We start from the raw sequence: 20,842 nt of genomic DNA, 5'->3' as shown, positions 1-20,842 counted from the left end.
AAAGCGTTTTTGTTAGTAAGTACAATTTTAAAGAATTTCTTTAGGTTTTCCACCTCCGCACTTAGAAACTTTTCACAGAAAAACAGTCAATGTTATCCTATGGAGGAAAACAGTGTTATCGGTTTGAAGGTAAGTACTTTGTTGTGGGAGTTGGTGTTCTGGGGTTAGACTCAGGGGTCCCCCAGGGTCAAGGATGCAGTCTTGTTAGACCCTCAGCAGCTCTAGGGCGGCCGGGTGCCGAGTTGGTGATTGCCAACGAGCAGGCCACTGGGTTGTGGGAGCAAAGCTCCTGGACTTAAGTTCAGGGCAAATGGGGGCTTAGGCCAGCACAAAAGATGCACCCTCAGCGGCACTGGTGCGGCCGGGTGCAGAGTGCCGTTTAGGCGTCGGAAGCCCTGTAGCTTTCAATGGGGAGTCTCCGGTTTGCAAAAGCACTGCAGGCTCGGGGACGGAGGCCTTCTGGGTGCGACTACCCCTTGGAGAGGTAATTTGGGATCTTGGGGGTTGGTTAGGCACCATCGGTTGGGCCACCCAAGGCCGTGGGGCATCGGGTGCAGGGGTGCCTTTTAGGGTCGGATCTTCTTACTAGCTCCTGGTCGCGGTTGGGGGGGGATCTTCCGGTTTGAAGCTGCAGGCGTCGGCTGGAGGCTTGAGGCAGGTCAGGGGTCGGTGGATCATGGGTCAGGATCACCGGGGAGACCTCCTCTTGGTGTTAGGCCACTCGGGCCGTGGGCTTTGGGTGCAGAGTGGTGCAAACTTGCAGAGCTGGAGTCTGTTGTTTGAACAAATCCTGTGTTCACGGGAGACAGTCTTTGGGATTGAAGGCAGGCAGGTCCTCTGGGTTTCTCAAGGTTGCTGGCTGCAGGACACTCCGGGATTTCGCTGGAGCAGGTTTGAGGTAGAAACAGGCCGGTAGGGCTGGGGCCAAGTCAGTGGGCGTCCTCCTCTTGTTAGCTTCGGAGCGGCTATTTGGTCCTTCTTTTCTTCTTGTAGGTTCTTGTCTGAAGAAGCAAGGTTCGGATGTGCCCCTAAATACAAGATTTAGGGGTGTTACAGGTAGGTAAAAAGGTTTGGACCAATGGGTCCCTTCCCTGGGGTGGGTACACCCCCTATTAGGCCACCCTCAAGTGGGAGGGGGGGCATAAGCTTTCCCCTGGTTGGCTGGGTCCCCCCATCTGCAAGATGGCGGGGACTGAGTTGTGCTTCACCTCTCCTCCTCCACCTGAGGGGTGGAGTTGGCAGAGGTGGGCACACCTCTCTTCCTCACTTGTTTTTTCCGACGGTTCTCCCGCCCAGAGTGGTGGTCAGAACCAGTGGGGACCAGTTGCTGAAAGCAGCGAGTGGCCTGAGGAAGCTCACAAAGGCGCCAAGCCTTTTGAAGCTTCCCCTTCGTGAACCCTGGCCATCCTGGGGAAGGAGGCTTGGCACCTCATCCCAGGATGTGCATTGTTTCAGGCACCCGAGAGCAGCAGGCTCTCAACCCAGGGGTCCAGAAACATGTCTGGTGGTGCAAGCCACTCAGCCTGGACACTAGTGGTAGGTCATTTTTCAGGGGGCATCTTTAAGATGCCCTCTGTGTGCATTTGTTCATTAAATCCCAAACTGGCATCAGTGTGGGTTTAATGTGCTGAGAAGTTTGATACCAAACTTCTCAGTTTTCCATGTAGCCATTATGGTGCTAAGGAGTTCGTAATGACAAACTCCCAGCACCATATACTCTTAATGGCAGAACTGCACTTATAATGTCTAAGAATGGACTTAGACACTGTAGGGGTACGGAGCTCATGCACCTGTACCCTCACCACTGGTATATTGCACCCAGCTAGAGGGGTGACTAATCTATGCCAGGGCAGTGGGTTGTAGGCATGGCACACAGGGATGTGTGCAATGTCAACTCTTCACTTTGTCCTTCACCAAAACATGCAGCCTATAAAGGCAGTGTGTGAGTGTAATGGTACAGGGCCTCTAAGAGTGGCACAATGAGTACTGCAGCCCTTAGAGGTCTTCCCTGGTTACAGTGCCCTGGGTACATGTGGTACCATTTACCAGGGGCTGACCTGTGGCCAGAGAGTGCCAATTTGGTTTTGTTTTTAGGGTAAGAACATAGGCCCTGGGCACCTGATTGGCAGGAGCCCAGGGCACACTCAGTCAAAGCACATCAGCAATTCAGCAACAAGTGGGGGCAACCATGCAGAAAAAGGGCACTTTCTTGGCATCAGTGATTTGTAACACACCTGTGTGAGGTCAGCTCGGGTTTCAGGAGAATAGCAAGCATTTTTAATAAGCATGCCCTTTGATGGCTCCAGTCTATTTGGTGAAAAAACACTTGTCAAGCAGTTTTGGGTGTGGCAATATCCAAAACAGTTCAAACCAGCAGGGGCAAAAGTCCTACATTTCTTTCTTTTCTGCTGCAGCGGCTCGTAAGCCTCTATTTAGCCCCAAAGGCCAATGCCTGGCTGGTAAGAGGCAGAAATGCCATTTCCCCCCTGACTGGATATGATCCAATCATCCAGGTGGGTCTTACAAATTGTTTAAAGGGGTTACTACCTGCCTTTCATTTCTTCTCTACCCCATCTTTTTCTTAGGCCGGAGTGACTTTCCAAGGAGCACTCCACAATCCTGTTGTAGGAAATAATGTTTCTATTGTCCAAAGGTGCGATTGAGTTGATGCCAGATTTAGAGAGAGGGAAGGGCACTTATTTCATAATTTCTTTGTTCCAAAGTTGGACTGATGCCATAGACCAGTGGTGGATCTCTGAAAACTGAACGCCTTTTTGAGGAAGGACAATTTCAAAATGCTCACCCTGCCTCAGTTTCATTCATTTCTGGACCCAGGAGATTGGATTATATTTCCGGACTTGCAACACTTCTTTTTCAATATATCCATCCTGCAGTCCCCCTGCGTTCTCTGCAGTTCAAGGTGGGCCTTGAACACTTCCAGTATAGTGTTCTACCTATCAGCCTTACCTCAGCCCCTTTGGTGTTCACAAAAGTGATGGCGATGATCGCTTCCCATCCTCGGTATTTATGAATACATGTGTTTCTGTACCTCGATAACTGGCTTCTAGAGGGGCTGTCCTAGACATGGTGATATTTAAGGCATGTTCTCTGCTGCAGCAAGTCTAGGAGAATAAGGATATGATTCCAGTGTTTCCGGTTGATCCTAGGTATAGCTTAGGATGACTCGGATGACTCTGACCGCATTGTTGTGACCGATGCCTCCCTGCTGAGGCCTTTGGTTTCCAGTAAAGTTCCAGCTATTGATCAATCTTTTGGAGCTTTGTGTGATCAGTCTGACCCTGAAAGCTTTTCTGACATCCATCAAACATAGGCCAGTGCATTTTCTCAGGTAAAACGTCCGCCATGGGGTACTGCAACAAGCAGAGCGGAGAAAAGTCCTGGATCCTTTGCCAGGAGGCTTTATGCCTCTGGAGGTGGGTGAGCCAGCAGGACATCTTCCTGGTAGTAAAATGTCACAGCGAAAAAACTGACTATATTGTGTCTGGTGGACATTGAGTAGTGGTTATATCCTGAGGTGACGCAATGTGTCTCCGCTTGGAGACGCTTTCTAGCTAGACTGGAATGAGGGTCTCTTTTGCGCCTTACCCCTGCTGAGAAGTACCAGGATAGATAAGACGCAAGTCATCCTAATTGCCCTGTACTGGACCAGAACAGTGTGAAACCCAGAGCACCTGAGCATTTGTCTTCCATTCGGGCTACCAATTGAGAAGGACCTCTTATCAGCAACAGGACTGGGTCCTGCATCTGAATCTCCACAACCTACACTTCCATACATAGAGATTTAGCTATGACAATTGAATGCTTTTGACTTTCCGACTGTGGCGGTTGATGCAATCCTTGCAGCCAGATACCCTTCCACAGAAACTTATATGCACTGTGCTCTGGGACATTTTTGTTGCCTGGTGCCATGCCAAAAACAATGACCAACTTACTCTCAAGACTTTCACCTATTCATTAAGCCAACAAGAACTTGCAGTGGGCACAATGTAAGATTATTTGCCTGCCCTTTCATCATTCCTGTATTTGCCCTATCAACCCAAATTTTGAAGTCTCCAGTTGCTATAAGGAATTGATTCACATGTGTCCACCCAAGCTGTTAGTTTTGCCACAATGGGACCTACATTTGGTCTTAATTATCCTTTTGTGCACGCCCTTCAAACCAATTTATAGCTGTTCTTTATGACTCTTGAAACTAGAAACAATTGACACTTTTACATTACATCAGCACATTATGTGTGTGAACTACTAACTCTTTTGGTGCACCTTCCTGCTGCCACCACATTTCTGGATAAATTGGTACTGAGAGCTAGTTTGGTCTTCCTACTGAAGGTTGTGACTCTCTTCCATGTTGGCCAATTGATTACTCTGCCAGCTTTTGCGGGAATGTTTCCCCAGTACTAAGGCTGCAACAACAGCATTGACATTAGAAGGGCCTGTTTTGGACATCTGCCAGACTGGAACGTGGAGCATGCATTTATGAAGCACTACTGCCTCAACAGTCTGGTCTACAGAGATGGACACATAGCAGCCCTCGGTTCTTTTTGATCCGCCTCTACCTCAGAGACCCTACACCTTGGGAGGTACTGCTATGGTATCTCTCCTAGAGGTGAAGAACGGCCCCAACAGCGCTGGGATGCCTGGCCTCACCATGGGGGTGCCCAGGAGTGGACACCTCACATGGAAAGCCAGGAAGGGTTCCTTCAGCGGTATGAGTACAGCGCTGAGATACCCGTAGTGGTGATCGGCGCTATATAAATACCTATACATTTATGTTGGACCTGTCAGCCCAAGGGTGGTCTCCCCATCTATTTTTGATCGTGCCTCATTTTTTCCACCCTCATTTTGATGTTGGATTTAGGTCTCCGGGCGCCTTTTCATTGCCAATCAGTGTTAAGGTGCAGGTGCTCCCTTCTCCCAAGATGGCTGCCACAGACCCCTGCTACTGCAGAGTGGTCTTTATTAGTAGCACCCTAGCTGTCAGGAGCTGGCTGGAACCCCACAACAATGTTGCGACACCAGCCCGCCTTTTTTGTCCCATAGGTAGAATGGGGAAGCTCCTGGAATGTGCTGGAACCTTCTAGAAGGGAGGTGTGGTTTTACTTTTGCCGCCTTGGCTAGAGGTCACCTGACCTAGGGCTACTTAAGTGAGCGGGGGAACTTTTTCTAGTCAGTTGGCCAGTGGGGTAAAGCAGAGCTGGAGAATCCACGCAGGAGTGTAGGCGGTAGGGCCTAGCCAGGGACTACCTCTGAGAGTGACAGGATTTAGGTGCTGCCTCTTAAGTGAGTGAGGGATCCTGTGAAACCCACTGATCTTGCCCAGCAGTAGGAGGACCCAGGGAACCTCTGCCCAGCCTGACTAGGAAGGACCTAGTCGCCAACTCATTCCCTACCCCCCAGGAACAGAACCCCCAAGGGCGCCAGAGACCTCTGCGCCATTAAGACTTTATAGAACAACTGAATACTGAAACTGAATGCTGTGACTTCGTGTCAAGACTGAACATCGAAACTACATGCCTAACTGATTGTGGTATCGCTGAGGATCAACCAGGTCTTAGCGCTGTGACCCCTGCGCTCCCTGACCTGCCCTGAGATCCCCGGCAGTGTGCTCCGTTGAGCGCGGAGCTCCCCAGCTTAATTTGACCCCACCCCCCCTGTGGCGTGGAGGCTGAAGCGCGCTCACCGCTGCGGCCCGGAGGCCGGAAGAGTGCCCCTCATCGAGGCGAGGCCCGCGGAGAAGCCCGGGGCCCCGTCGCTGCCGTCGCAGCTGCTGAGAGAGGTGCGTGAGGCCGTGGCCTGCCCCCGTCGTGGAGGGATCAACTGCGGAGGCCGGAGCTGTGTTAGACGCCTCAAGACGTCGTGATCAAGGTAAGCCGGGAGGCTTGTTAAGGACCCCAGTGCGCCCCCTATCGACCGGGAGCAGCACCGCACCCTGAGACCCTGGTTCCCCCTCCGTGGGAGTCCCCCGTTAATCCAGGACTGTGACCCCTCCGAGGGATTGCCCCCCTGATCTGCAGACTGTCAAGGAGCGCTGCGCCCCACGATCTGCACCGGAGTGCGAGAGGCTCGCCCCGTAAGAATCGTTGTGCTCCGTGAACTGCTCCGTTCTGAAGTATTCATTGCTATTGAGTATGAGTAGCGCTATGTTCTAAATGCTCCGTTCTGAAATATTCATTGCTGTTGATTACGAGAAGCGCTATGTTCTAAATGCTCCGTTCTGAAGTATTCATTGCTATTGATTACGAGTAGCGCTATGTTCTAAATGCTCCGTTCTGAAATATTCATTGCTATTGATTACGAGAAGCGCTATGTTCTAAATGCTCCGTTCTGAAGTATTCATTGCTATTGATTACGAGTAGCGTTATGTTCTAATGCTCTGTGCTGAAGTATTCACTGCTTACTGATTACGAGTAGCGTTATGTTCTAATGCTCAGTGCTGAAGTATTCACTGCTTACTGATTACGAGTAGCGTTATGTTCTAAGGCTCAGTGCTGAAGTATTCACTGCTTACTGGTTACGAGTGGCGCTATGTTCTAATGCTCTGCTCTGAAGTATGCACTGCGTGCTGGTTACGAGTGGCGCTATGTTCTAATGCTCTGCTCTGACGGTGTTCGTCAGATTTGTCCCGAGGTGTACGAGGCCCGCTTAGCGCGTAGAGCGCGGTGATCGCCACTGAGGCGCTACAGGTAACCAAGGTAGCGGTAGGCCCGCGAGGTCTGCCCTGGGTCCCTGCACGCCCCCAGGAGTGGCGCTACAATCCCCAAACCCTACCACGGGGAGTAAGATATACCAGGTACTGGTGAATATCATACTGGTGAATATGGTGCTGGCGGATCAAACGCTGACATAAGTGAATTGCCATTGTCATCTCATTAACTGCATTTATATCTCATGAAGTGCATTTATATCTTATGAATTGCCTTGTTATCCCATGAACTGCATTTATCTTGAACTGCTGGATAAACTTGAGCTATTTGCATAAATCTCTACAGTGTGGCGTCCCTTATTGTGTGCGTTCCTTGCTTCAGAGGATGCGTGTGTTGTATGGTAGCTCTACACACAAGCCTTTGGGTGCCCAGCCGCTCGTGTCAAGTTACCCCCTTAGGGCCTGGAGACCCCAGGTCTTACATTGTTGGTGAGCGGTGGGATATTAGGTCCTGTGACCATACAGCACCCTTCCGTGAAGCGGAGGGCGCTACAATTAAACGCCTGTTGTTTCAAAGCTCTGCAACTATTATTTGCTGTATTTATTGATTTCACTGTCCAGGCTGAGAGTGTAGAAGAATCCTGGTGAGCTGGTAACTGTCACCCATATCCTAGGAATTTCTTCCTTAGTATCTAGGTCCCCACCTGTCAAGATGGAATTCCGGTTAGCTGACCTCGAGGGGTACTCGGTGAAGCAACTGAGAGAGTTCGGGCAGGGGATGGGGGTGCCTGGGGTGCGGAGGGCCAAAGGACTGGAACTCCGTACCACCATAAGGGCATGGGTAGAGGCCCACCCAGAAGGGAGAGAGGATGAGGGACAGGAGGCGCCAGATGCACCTCAGGAGGAGAGCGCCCAAGAAGTACTAGACATACTTAATGTGGATATGTCTGAAAATGTGCCCCCAGGGAGATGTTCTGGGGCCAGTAGTAGGACAGGGTCTAGGAGGAGCGCGTCTCCAGAGGAGTACGAGGACAGGAGGGAGGAGAGGCAGTTAAAGTGGGAGCTGGCCAAATTGGAACAAGAGAGAGAAAACAAGAGATGGGCAATGGAGGAAAAGAAGCTGGCGCACGAGCTTCAGCTGAAAGAGTTGGAGCTGCGCGCCCTCCAATTGAATGCGTCCAATAAGGACAATGGTGGCAGCATACCTAAAGAGTCTCACGAGTCAAAATTCTACCTACCCAAGGAAGTCATTGCCAATTACACCGTGGGGGACGACATTGCTGAATGGTTGGAGGCATACGAGGTAGCCTTGACTGCCCATGGGGTACCCGAGAGTAATTGGGGAGGTGGTTTATATCGGGATATACCTCCCAATGTCAGGGACACCCTGCTATATTTGGCCAAGGCGGATCAGGTCAGGTATGCCCCCATGAAAGAGGCTTTACTGAAAATGTTTGGTCTTAACCCCAAGAGGTACAGGCAGAAGTTCCGTGGCAGCCATAAGCTGTCCACACAGACATGGGTGGATTTTTTTGATTATGTGAGAAAGGCACTAGATGGTTGGGTGCGTGGCAGCGAGGTGCAGGACTACCAAGGGGTGTACAATCTTTTTTTACGGGAGCACCTCTTGGATAAGTGCTTTCCGGAGCTGCGCCAACATCTGGTGGACCGCAAGTTGATGGATCCCCGTGAGCTTGCGGAGGAGGCAGATATTTGGGTGAGCACCCGGGTGTCTCACAAGGGCCCCGGGGGAGATGGCTCGAAAGGCGGACAGGGTTTCCCCCAGAAGAAAGAGGGGGGAGATAAAAAGGTGGAGTTCTCTAAAGGCCCCCAAAATAAGTTTGGGAAGGGAGTAGGAACCCCACCCCCGTCCAATTCCACAAGACCCACTTACCCTGACAGGAGTCAGCAGTCAAGGATTGTGCGGTGCTACGAATGTGGGGAGATTGGACACTACAAGGGAGATCCCAAGTGTCGCAAGCAACCCCCAGCCCCAACGGGCGGGAAAAGTCCCGGGGTGAGTAGTATAGCGCTTGGGGTAGAGCTGCCCTTAGATAGGGAAGGGGAGTGGACAGGCCTGACCCTGGTTTCACTCGGGGATAGAGAGGTGGTCCCCGTAGTGTCCCTGCCCCCGAACACTGCTAAATATCAGCAGAGGGTGAGAATTATTGGGGAGGAGGAGGAGGCTCTGAGGGACACAGGTGCCAGCATGACCACTGTAGTGAGGCGGCTGGTGTCCCCAGACCAAGTAGTCCCCGAGGAGTTCCATCCGGCCGTATTGGCTGACGGCAGTGTGAGTCACTATCCAGTGGCTCGTGTTCCATTTGAGTGGGGAGGAGTCAAAGGCCTACTAAGAGTTGCGGTTAGCCCTGCCTTGCCTGTGGGGTGCTTGCTAGGGAACGACCTGGAGCACACCAAGTGGAAAGATGTCGAGTTTCGAGCTCACACCGAGATGCTGGGATTACCAGGGTGGACTTGCGTAGTCACGCGATCCATGGCTGCCCAGCATGGAACTCACCCGGGTTTGGAGCCTGGAATCATGGCCCAACCCAACACCAGAAGAGGAAAGAAGAAGGTGGTAGAGGACACGCCCCGTGAGATGGATGGGGAGGCCGCAGAGGAGTCCGTGGAGGTGGATGTCGTTCCCGTGGAGGACTTGCTGACCCTTGCTGACTGGCATGTGGGAGGAGGGCCTACCCGGGAGGAATTTTGTCAGGCACAAAGGGCGTGCCCCACGCTTGAAGGCATGCGGCGACAGGCCGAAGCCCAAGTGGCCAGTCAGGAGATGGGAGGATATCATGTGTATTGGGAGGATCGTCTCCTATACAGTGAGCCCAGGGTGCCGGTACATGGATCTTCGAGGGCCATAGTGGTCCCACAATGTTACCGGGCCTTCCTGCTGGAGTTAGCGCACAAGATACCTTTAGCCGGACATCTGGGTCAGGACAAAACCTTTGCATGGTTGGTCCCTCATTTTTATTGGCCCAGGATGAGGATTGCCTCAGACACCTTTTGCAAGACCTGTAAGTCTTGTCAGGCAAGTGGCAAGACTGGGACTAAATTGAAAGTCCCATTGGAACCGCTCCCCGTGGTCGGGACCCCTTTTGAGAGGGTCGGTATCGATATTGTTGGGCCATTGGACCCTCCGACCGCAGCGGGACACCGGTTCATTCTGGTTTTGGTGGACCACGCCACAAGCAACCCAGAGACTATTCCTCTGAGGACTATCACTGCACCGGTGGTGGCGCAGGCACTACTGGGGATTTTTACCCGAGTGGGATTCCCCAAGGTCGTGGTGTCGGACAGGGGAACAAATTTCATGTCGGCCTACATGCAGGCCATGTGGAAGGAGTGTGGGGTGACCTACCGGTTCTCCACTCCTTACCACCCCCAGACTAACGGACTTGTAGAGCGCTTCAATAAGACATTGAAGGGAGTGATCCGGAGCCTGTAAGAAGGCTTGAGGCGTAAATGGGACGTCCTCCTCCCCTGTTTGTTATTCTCCTACCGGGAGGTACCGCAGAAGGGAGTCGGGTTCAGCCCGTTTGAGTTGCTCTATGGCCATCCCGTTAGGGGTCGCCTCAGTTTAGTGAAAGAGGGGTGGGAGAAGACTTCGCAGAAGCTTCCCCTTGACATTGTCAGCTACATGCTGGCGTTCCGCAGCCAGATGGCCAAGCTGTGGAAGGCGGCCTCAGAGAACCTGGAGGCTAGCCAGACCGTGATGAAGGAGTGGTATGACCGCAACGCTCGGACGGTCGAGTTGGACGTTAGACAGAAGGTGTGGGTCATGGAACCTGGGGAGCTTTGTGCCTTCCAGGACCGGTGGACTGGCCCGTACGACATTGTGGAGCGACGAGGCCAGACCACGTACGTTGTGGACTTAAAGACCCCCCGTCAGCCCCTCAGGGTGTTCCACGTCAACCGCCTGAAGCCGCACCATGAGCGATCGGAGCTTGCTCTCCTTATGGTGACGGATGGGAGCGAAGAGGAAGAGAGTGAAGCTCTTCCTGACCTTCTAGCGGTACAAGAGAAGGATGGTTCGGTGGAAAGTGTAGTCCTCTCCCCATCCTTGACCCCGGAGCAACAGAGGGACTGTCGCCATGTCCTGGGACGGTTCGCCTCGTTGTTCTCCCTCACGCCTGGAATCACTCATCTGTGTACCCATGATGTGGACAGAGGGGACAGCCCCCCGGTGAAGAACAAGTCTTACCGGCTCTCTGACCGAGTGAAAGATAGCATCCAGCGTGAGGTGGCAAAGATGCTGGGGGTGATAGAACCTTCCAGCAGCCCGTGGGCTAGTCCAGTGGTGTTGGTGCCGAAAGCGGCCCCACCGGGTACGACGCCGGAGCTTCGGTTCTGTGTGGACTACCGGGGGTTGAACTCTGTCACGAAGACAGATGCTCACCCCATCCCACGTGCAGACGAGCTGGTGGACCGGCTGGGAGCAGCCCGGTACCTCAGCACCATTGATCTGGCATCCGGATATTGGCAGATTGCCATGGCCGAAGGAGCAAGGGAGAAGACGGCGTTCTCCACCCCCGAGGGCCACTACCAGTTCTGAGTGATGCCCTTTGGGCTCAAAAATGCTCCGGCCACATTCCAGCGGTTAGTGAATCAGGTACTATCTGGTCTGGAGTCCTTCTCAGCGGCCTACCTGGATGACATAGCTGTCTTCAGTGGCACCTGGGAGGACCATCTGCAACACCTCCAGGAGATATTGCAGGCGCTGCAACGTGCTGGCCTAACAATTAAAGCCAGCAAGTGCCAGATTGGACAGGGATCTGTTGTGTACCTGGGACACCTGGTGGGCGGAGGTAAGGTGCAACCCCTCCAGGCCAAAATAGAGACCATCTTGGCTTGGGAGCCCCCCAAGACCCAAACAGAGGTCCGAGCTTTCCTCGGCCTCACTGGGTATTACCGCCGGTTCGTCAAGGGATATGGTACCATCGTAACCCCCTTGACGGAATTGACCTCGAAGAAGCAACCTCGCAAGGTCATATGGACAGCTGCATGCCAAGAAGCCTTTGACACGCTGAAACATGCGATGTGTACCGCTCCAGTACTAGCAACACCGGATTTCAGCAAGGAATTTATTGTACAGACCGACGCCTCAGAGCACGGCATAGGTGCGGTGCTCTCGCAACTCAACACCGAGGGCCAAGATCAACCAGTGGCCTTCATATCCAGAAGACTCCTCCCTCGGGAACGGCGATGGAGCACCATTGAGAGGGAAGCCTTCGCGGTGGTCTGGGCTCTGAAGAAGTTGAGGCCATATCTCTTTGGAACTCTCTTCCTCATTCAGGCCGACCACCGCCCCCTTCGCTGGCTCATGCAGATGAGGCGAAAACCCCAAGTTGTTGAGGTGGTCCATTTCCCTACAGGGGATGGACTTTTGGGTGGAACATCGGCCCGGAGTTGACCACGCCAATGCTGACGGTCTCTCCAGGTTTTTCCGCCTTAGCGATGAGAACTCCCTAGAGGTTGGGTAGCTCTCCCCTCTATCGGCTGGGCGGGACGCGTGTTGGACCTGTCAGCCCTGGGGTGGTCTCCCCATCTATCTTTGATCGTGCCTCATTTTTTCCACCCTCATTTTGATGTTGGACTTAGGTCTCCGGGCGCCTTTTCATTGCCAATCAGTGTTAAGGTGCAGGTGCTCCCTTCTCCCAAGATGGCTGCCACAGACCCCTGCTACTGCAGAGTGGTCTTTATTAGTAGCACCCTAGCTGCCAGGAGCTGGCTGGAACCCCACAACAATGTGGCGACACCAGCCCGCCTTTTTTGTCCCATATGTAGAATGGGGAAGCTCCTGGAATGTGCTGGAACCTTCTAGAAGGGAGGTGTGGTTTTACTTTTGCCGCCTTGACTAGAGGTCACCTGACGTAGGGCTACTTAAGTGAGGGGGGGAACTTTTTCTAGTCAGTTGGCCAGTGGGGTAAAGCAGAGCTGGAGAATCCACGCAGGAGTGTAGGCGGTAGGGCCTAGCCAGGGACTTATGCCTCTGAGAGTGACAGGATTTAGGTGCTGCCTCTTAAGTGAGTGAGGGATCCTGTGAAACCCACTGATCTTGCCCAGCAGTAGGAGGACCCAGGGAACCTCTGCCCAGCCTGACTAGGAAGGACCTAGTCGCCAACTCATTCCCTACCCCCCAGGAACAGAACCCCCAAGGGCGCCAGAGACATCTGCGCCATTAAGACTTTATAGAACTGAATACTGAAACTGAATGCTGTGACTTCGTGTCAAGACTGAACATCGAAACTACATGCCTAACCGATTGTGGTATCGCTGAGGATCAACCAGGTCTTAGCGCTGTGACCCCTGCGCTCCCTGACCTGCCCTGAGATCCCCGGCAGTGTGCTCCGTTGAGCGCGGAGCTCCCCAGCTTAATTTGACCCCACCCCCCCTGTGGCGTGGAGGCTGAAGCGCGCTCACCGCTGCGGCCCGGAGGCCGGAAGAGTGCCCCTCATCGAGGCGAGGCCCGCGGAGAAGCCCGGGGCCCCGTCGCTGCCGTCGCAGCTGCTGAGAGAGGTGCGTGAGGCCGTGGCCTGCCGCCGTCGTGGAAGGATCAACTGCGGAGGCCGGAGCTGTGTTAGACGCCTCAAGACGTCGTGATCAAGGTAAGCCGGGAGGCTTGGGAAGGACCCCGGTGCGCTCCCTATCGACCGGGAGCAGCACCGCACCCTGAGACCCTGGTTCCCCCTCCGTGGGAGTTCCCCGTTAATCCAGGACTGTGACCCCTCCGAGGGATTGCCCCCCTGATCTGCAGACTGTCAAGGTGCGCTGCGCCCCACGAACTGCACCGGAGTGCGAGAGGCTCGCCCCGTAAGAATCGTTGTGCTCCGTGAACTGCTCCGTTCTGAAGTATTCATTGCTATTGAGTATGAGTAGCGCTATGTTCTAAATGCTCCGTTCTGAAATATTCATTGCTATTGATTACGAGAAGCGCTATGTTCTAAATGCTCCGTTCTGAAGTATTCATTGCTATTGATTACGAGTAGCAATATGTTCTAATGCTCAGTGCTGAAGTATTCACTGCTTACTGATTACGAGTAGCGTTATGTTCTAATGCTCAGTGCAGAAGTATTCACTGCTTACTGATTACGAATAGCGTTATGTTCTAAGGCTCAGTGCTGAAGTATTCACTGCTTACTGGTTACGAGTGGCGCTATGTTCTAATGCTCTGCTCTGAAGTATGCACTGCGTGCTGGTTACGAGTGGCGCTATGTTCTAATGCTCTGCTCTGACGGTGTTCGTCAGATTTGTCCCGAGGTGTACGAGGCCCGCTTAGCGCGTAGAGCGCGATGATCGCCACTGGGGCGCTACAGGTAACCAAGGTAGCGGTAGGCCCGCGAGGTCTGCCCTGGGTCCCTGCACGCCCCCAGGAGTGGCGCTACAATCCCCAAACCCTACCACGGGGAGTAAGATATACCAGGTACTGGTGAATATCATACTGGTGAATATGGTGCTGGCGGATCAAACGCTGACATAAGTGAATTGCCACTGTCATCTCATTAACTGCATTTATATCTCATGAAGTGCATTTATATCTTATGAATTGCCTTGTTATCCCATGAACTGCATTTATCTTGAACTGCTGGATAAACTTGAGCTTTTTGCATAAATCTCTACAGTGTGGCGTCCCTTATTGTGTGCGTTCCTTGCTTCAGAGGATGTGTGTGTTGTATGGTAGCTCTACACACAAGCCTTTGGGTGCCCAGCCGCTCGTGTCACGTTACCCCCTTAGGGCCTGTAGACCCCAGGTCTTACAATTTACATTTACAACCTGCGGTTAGAAATATCCATCATAAGAAATAGTTTTCTGCTGGATACTTGATCTGACCACGGAGTCCTCACTGCCCTCCCCATTCTGTGGATTGGCCCACAGGTCATGCTGTACATTTTCATAAAGATCTCAGAGTCCTGAGTTTTGACATTAAGAATGCAGTTGGGTGCTCAGCAGTAGGGTATTTACCCACACCGAAGACAGAGGCCTTCTACCTTGCCTCGATCCGTTCGGCTCATGTGATAGTGATATTTATGTGGGAGAATGCAAACGTAGACAGCCCATTCTCTTCTCTCAATCCCCCAACCCCCACTGACTGTGGGGGTCCATTTATGCCACGAGGTCAAAAGGGCTACCTTCAATCTTGGATAATCATAACTGTTCTACTGACATCCTAACTCGGCTTTATTCCAACCCTGGCACTCAGACGCCTAAGACTGGCTTATCGCACGCCCACGGCTTTGACATCTTTGAACGTATTAGTTTTGTCCATTGTAGCGGAAGCACTGATTGGTTCCCATTACCATCTCTTGCGCTTGCTCGTGACTTTCCCGCTACTCATTGTGCTCCGTCTCCACTAGCACTCGCCACCATTAGAGTGGTTAGTAGTGCTTAAATGTTTTTTTATTTTTTTATTAAACAAACAGATAAATAAATGATTGAATCTGTCTAGGACAGAAAACAAATCCAACCACACATGGCACTATCTAGTACCAGAATATGATTTTCAGCACAATCCTTGGTATTATTTCTTTGACATGTAATGTGTTTAATTTGCTGTATTAAACATTTAGGGGTAGATTAGATAGCGGTACACTATTTATGAAGTGATGTACTAAGGTATTTGGCACTTTAAGTTACTGGTCTCAAAGAGAAAATAAACTGCCTTTTGCTGATATTCCCTGTGCTTTTTCTGGCCTTTTCATAAAAATACTGGCCAGGTGGTCAACCCTACTCAGCGCACAGCTGTCCACCTTTAGTGAAGGTCCCTGCACTGTTCTTCCTGGCACACAATTGTCCCCGCCCACTCTCTCCCCCACCCACCCACAAACAGTCAAATAATTAGAGCAGCTGTTCTATCACGTCACTGTTCACCCTAACTTGGGAGTACCCCACACAGGAGGTACCTGCAGCAGTGGCCCCATCTCTGCAGTGTTTATTCTCTGGCACGCAGCTGCCCCAGCACCCACCTTCGCCTGGCAGCGGTTCTGCTACAACACTTCCCTCCCTTCTTTCAACATGACACACAACAGTTCTGCACCCACAGAAAGTATAACACGGTCCTCCTCCCTTTGACATGGCTGTTCTCAGCACACTGATGTCTGTAGCATTTCCCACATAACCGCTCGCTGACGTATCTCATGTCTACAGTAGTCTCAGTTGCACTGGACTTCCCCTGCGCATACATGTATCAGCAGAGTTCCTTTATAACTGTACTACTCTCCTGTTTGGATCAGGGCTGACTATCCATGCACAGTTCTGCAACCTCCCAGCATCCATGTTCACGAGTTCTCTCTCCCATGTAGGTTTGAATATCGGCCCAGTAGTCGCTGGTGTCATCGGTGCCCGAAAACCACAGTACGACATCTGGGGCAACACTGTGAATGTGGCCAGTCGCATGGACAGCACTGGGGTCCCGGACTGTATCCAGGTAAGCACAGCCTGAATTGAGCATTTCACATACATTTTATTTTTTTGTTTTTGCACTTTAAAGTTTTGAAAAAGTACACTTGTTGCCCACAAATAATTTCTGATGCCATAGACACGGCCAGCTTGAATAAAATTATTTAACAGCAACAAAAGGAAAATTAATCATGAAAGTCTATTTTATTTGCTGATTATGTAAAATCCTTATAAAGCTTTGATATCAAATTAAAAACAGAACGTCATAGTAAACCAGTTGATATCAATGTTTTGCCATAATTTGAATTTAAAAAAAAAACACAGCAGTAAAATGCATACAATTATGTACTGAAAGATAAATATATAATTAATCCCAGTTGCTTCCAAGTAATTGTAATTACGTAAAAACAAGAAGTCTTCGATTTTTTGCTGAATCGCAAGTGATCAGGTGTAAGACTAAGGGTCTGATTTAGCGTTTGGCGGACAGGTTACTCTGTCACAAGCGTGACAAATATCCGTCCACCTTATTGCAGGTGCCATTGGATATAACAGACCGTCCAGGATTCTGACATTTTGTGATTTGCAAGAAAATTGTGAAATCGAGGCTTTTGTAAAAATGTTGCAATTATTATAAAAGCACCCATAAGATCTTCACACCCTTTATTTAACCCTCCTTTTAATGACCATGCGCTGCTGAGCTGGGCCAAAAAAAGGAGGTTAGAGGAGAGCAGTGTTTCCTACCCTCTCATCGCTGCATGGTGTATTGAATATGCATCGCTGTCTCTCTAACCAGGCAGCGGCTGCTCCTCCGCTAATGCAGAGGACCGTTGCCCCACTGCTCTCTGAGTAGTTCAAAAAGGAAAAATAAAATTATAATAACTCAATGTTATTATCATTTTATTTTTTCGTACTGGCTTAGGGGCAGGTCTGGCCAGAGCAAGGGGAGGAGTGGTGGGCACACTCTAAGTGCGCATGACGGTTTGGCCAAACAGTCATGCACAGTTAGCATGTAGCATGTTCTTCATCCGGCTGAATTGCACAGCCGGGTGAGAACATGCACAGGCTCTCAGTCCTTGTCTGAGCGCCGAACCAGAGCGATCAGACCGATCACGGCACTACTGTCATGCTGGTGACAGCAGCGTTGTGATTGGCAAGGGGAGTTTGGGAGCCTGTGTGCTTCCGTGCTGCAGGAAGTCAGAAAAGAGGATGGCGGAGGAGAGGTGGCGTCAGTACCCAGGTAAGTACTATTTTTTATTTCATTCATTCCCTCGCCCCACCACCCCGTTCAGTAGCAGCCTCCTCTGTAACGAGGAGCAAAACAAAAGACTACAGGAGACTGGGACTAAACAGGTATGTTTATGTCGCGGCCTCCTTCAGCAGTCTTTGGCCCCTACACCTCCACTGCCCTCCGCTGAGACACCTCTTTTTTTCACACACCCATCCGTGTGTCTTGTTTTCGTCTGTCAGATTCCATCTGACAGTGGTGAGTTTTTGGATACCGAGGCGATAGGCTCATTACTCCACATTCACTTTGAGTTTTTTAGTCGCTGTTTAGGTTGTCTTATTGATGTGTGACGCTTTGTCACAGTTGAGGTTGGATCACAAGGTCAGCGCTGTGATAGGCCGCGGGTTGCGGTCAATTTGGTTTGCGGAAGTGTCAGCAAGTTTTATCGCAGAGTCTTGTATTCGTCTGCCAAATGTCTTCTGGCGGTGATGAGCTTTTGATGGCTGCCGCGGCGGTTGCCTTCTGACAGTGATGAGTTTTGGGTACCTGCCGGGGCGATTTGCCCTCAGGCAGTGATGAGTTTTTGGATGCTGTGTTGCTGTTTAAGTTTCACAAGGTTAGCGCTTCAATGGGCCTCGGGTAGCGGTCAAATGGGTTTGTAGAAATATCTGCAAGTTTCCTGATCAGTGGGTTATCTTTTTGATCCAATCCTTTGTAGAATGTCTGGTTGAGTTTGCGGATATGGTCGTCTAACATCTCAACGCCTAGGTCTCTATGGAGTTCTGCTGTTCTTGTGAAGATTGGAGCACCTGCTGCAATCCGTAAGGCGCTGCTCTGTAGTCTCTGCAGGTCTTTCCGATGCTGCGGGCGGCAGCCACTCCAAACTGGTAAAGCATACGTCATGGTTGGTCGAATTATTGCGGTGATTACTCGCACCTTGCTCTGCAAGGGCATCGACTTGGTCTTCAGGAGTGGGTATAATGCAGACAGTTTTGTTGCTGCTTTCTGGCAGGTCTTCTCTATGTGGTTTCTCCATGTGAGTTTAGAGTCCAGAGTCACCCCCAAGTAGGAGCTGCTGTTTTCCCATTTGATCTCATCCCCATTGAGGAGGATCGGTGGGTGTTTTCTGTTCAACTTCCTGGTGAATAATGTTGCTGTGGATTTGCTTGTGTTCAGGGTGATCTGCCAGTCGCTGTACCATTTGGAGAGTCTGCTGAGTCATGTCTCAAGGTTCTTAGCCACTTCCTTTTCGCTGAAGGATTGGGAGAGGACTGCAACATCATCGGTGTAAAGAGTAAGATCAGTCTTCTTTAGGTCCGTGGGGATGTCGTTTGTGAAAATATTGAAGAGGAATGGTCCTAGGATTGATCCCTGAGGCACTCCAGCAAGGATTGGGCGTGACGTTGAGCATTCATCTCGTACCGCCACGTGAAAGGTCCGTTTTGACAAGTAGCTAGACAGCAGTTTAATCAGGTAGCTTGGAAACTTGAGCTTGATAAGTTTGTAAAGCAGTCCCTCATGCCATACTCGGTCGAATGCTTTGGCTACATCCAGAAAGACTACTCCAGTAGACTTGTTGATGTTGAATACATGGCTGGTGATGTCCACAACTCTAAGAAGTTGGTGATTGGTTGAGTTGTCTTTCCGGAACCCAAACTGTTCTTTGGCGAGGAGGTTTTCGCTTGTCGCAAAGTCCACAAGACGGGCAAGGATAACTTTTTCGAAGAGCTTTGATAGGCCAGATAGCAGACTTATAGGGCGGTAATTTGCAGGATCTCGTAGTGGTTTCCCAGCCTTGGAGAATACGATGACTCTTGCTTCTTTCCAGGCATTAGGGAAGTACTGGTGCTGCATACACGCGTTGAATATCTCAGCAAGGTGATCCACTTCGGCATCTGGGAGCATCTTGATGGCTTGGTTGGCTATTCTGTCCTTTCCTGGTGCCTTGCCGTTTTTTAGTGTCTTTACCAGGGCCAGGAGCTCGCCCGTTGAGCATTCCTCAGTGTTTGCAGCTTCTGTTTCTGGTGGGTGCTCCCGGTGGTGCTTAGCGACCTCTTGCTCGACTTCTGCTGCCAGTTTGCTTGCCTGGTTAGGCCTGAAGGATGCCTCCAGTGTGTCAGCGAAGACCTCAGCCTTGTCCCTGTTGCTGCATGCCAGTCTCACACACCCACCCGCAGTCTTTGTAGATAACTCCCTACAACTGTCTCCCCAGCCTCCTGCCCCTCCCCATTGTCCTCCCTTCCACTAATCTTCCTCCTTCACACCTACCCCCATTCCCCCACCCCTCCGTGGCACCCATTACGCACAATTAGTAGCGTGAAATACAGTTGGAGGAAAGCTGTTACTTGAGCCTTCTTTGCCCTCCCCTCACCTTAACTCAGGGTGGAAGCTGGGCTAATGGAACAGCTCCCTCTAGCACCATGTTTTAATGCTGGAAAGCATGACAGCAGGATTATGCCAGGGAGAGAAATTTAAATCTGTTCTCTGTCACTAGACATTTGTCTTCCCAGCAGTGGCATAGCCCCCCTTACCTGCGGCCGCGCCGGACAGCAAACACAGGATTAATTCCCCAGCAAACACTTCCCCGCTGCTCTTACGGCCGCCACGGCAAAAATTGCAGTTTTGGGCTGACATCTTTTTCTTATTTTCAGCCTGCAAAATTGGGCAAACCAGACTACAAAATCCTGGGGGGACTGATATAACGCTCATGTAATAAGGCAGTCGGCAAATACGTCCCATGTTTGACGGAGTGGTCACCAACCACACTCTAAATTGGGCCCATACGCAAAAAGGAAGTCAGTTCACAGCTGTAAAGTTTGCTAGGCCCATGCATGGCTGGTTTGTCCAATGCCCGTTTTTTGTTTTTTTTTGGAATTCAAGGACTTGTAGTTCTGGTTTAAAATTGGGTTGAATAAAACTATAGGTCCCAGAATTCAGAGAAAAACCTACGACTGGCCTAACTAGTCACTCATGGACATAGGAAACTTGGCAGCCATGTCAGCGCCATGTTTCTGAATCTAGTATGAAAAGAAGCAGCCTCCCATCTGTTGGGTATAGATTAGGCGAGTTAGAGTGAGATGAGGTTCCTTAAGTTTAGAGTGTGACAAGGATGGTAGGAATCGAGCATATGGTGAAGAAATAGCAGGTCCACTACACCGTAGTCCCTTTGGCTGCTCAAAGTCGTACGTTTCGGGTTAAGCCAAAGTCTGGCAGGAACCGTTCTATAAGAAACACAGACCGGCCCAAAGAGAGAGCGCTCTTGTAACCCATTTACAGGGCTACTGGAATTATGCAAATATGCATTTTTTGTATTTGCCGCGCACCAACCATGTGACACAATCCATCATCTTTGGCATAATTTGCAGATTTTATCAAAAGAATTGTTTCTCTCTCAAACTGGTCAAAAGTTACTATAAATGCTGCCACACACAGTGCGTAGTGGCAGGCTCTATGCCATTGAGTGGTCGGTTACCTTTCACCTGCGGATTGCTGTATTTAGGTGTTAAACTATTACTAATGAAGTGAAACCTCTGCCCATGCAGTGTTAATA

At 50.9% G+C, this 20,842-nt stretch overlaps 1 protein-coding gene across 1 annotated transcript in view; it reads left to right on the top strand.

The window, feature by feature from the left end:
• ADCY6 (adenylate cyclase 6) overlaps window positions 1-20,842 on the top strand; it is a 400,482-nt gene that overhangs the window by 350,227 nt on the left and 29,413 nt on the right. Inside the window, exon 22 of the mRNA XM_085600393.1 lies at window positions 15,971-16,095. Coding sequence (XP_085456519.1) covers window positions 15,971-16,095 — 125 coding nt within the window. The remainder of the gene's footprint in view (window positions 1-15,970; window positions 16,096-20,842) is intronic.

This window comes from Triturus cristatus, chromosome 4_2 (assembly GCF_964204655.1).
Source record: "Triturus cristatus chromosome 4_2, aTriCri1.1, whole genome shotgun sequence".
In the NCBI taxonomy this organism is placed as follows: Eukaryota; Metazoa; Chordata; class Amphibia; order Caudata; family Salamandridae; genus Triturus; species Triturus cristatus.
Note: the sequence above shows the minus strand (reverse complement) of the source record. Positions and strands in the feature narration are given on the sequence as shown.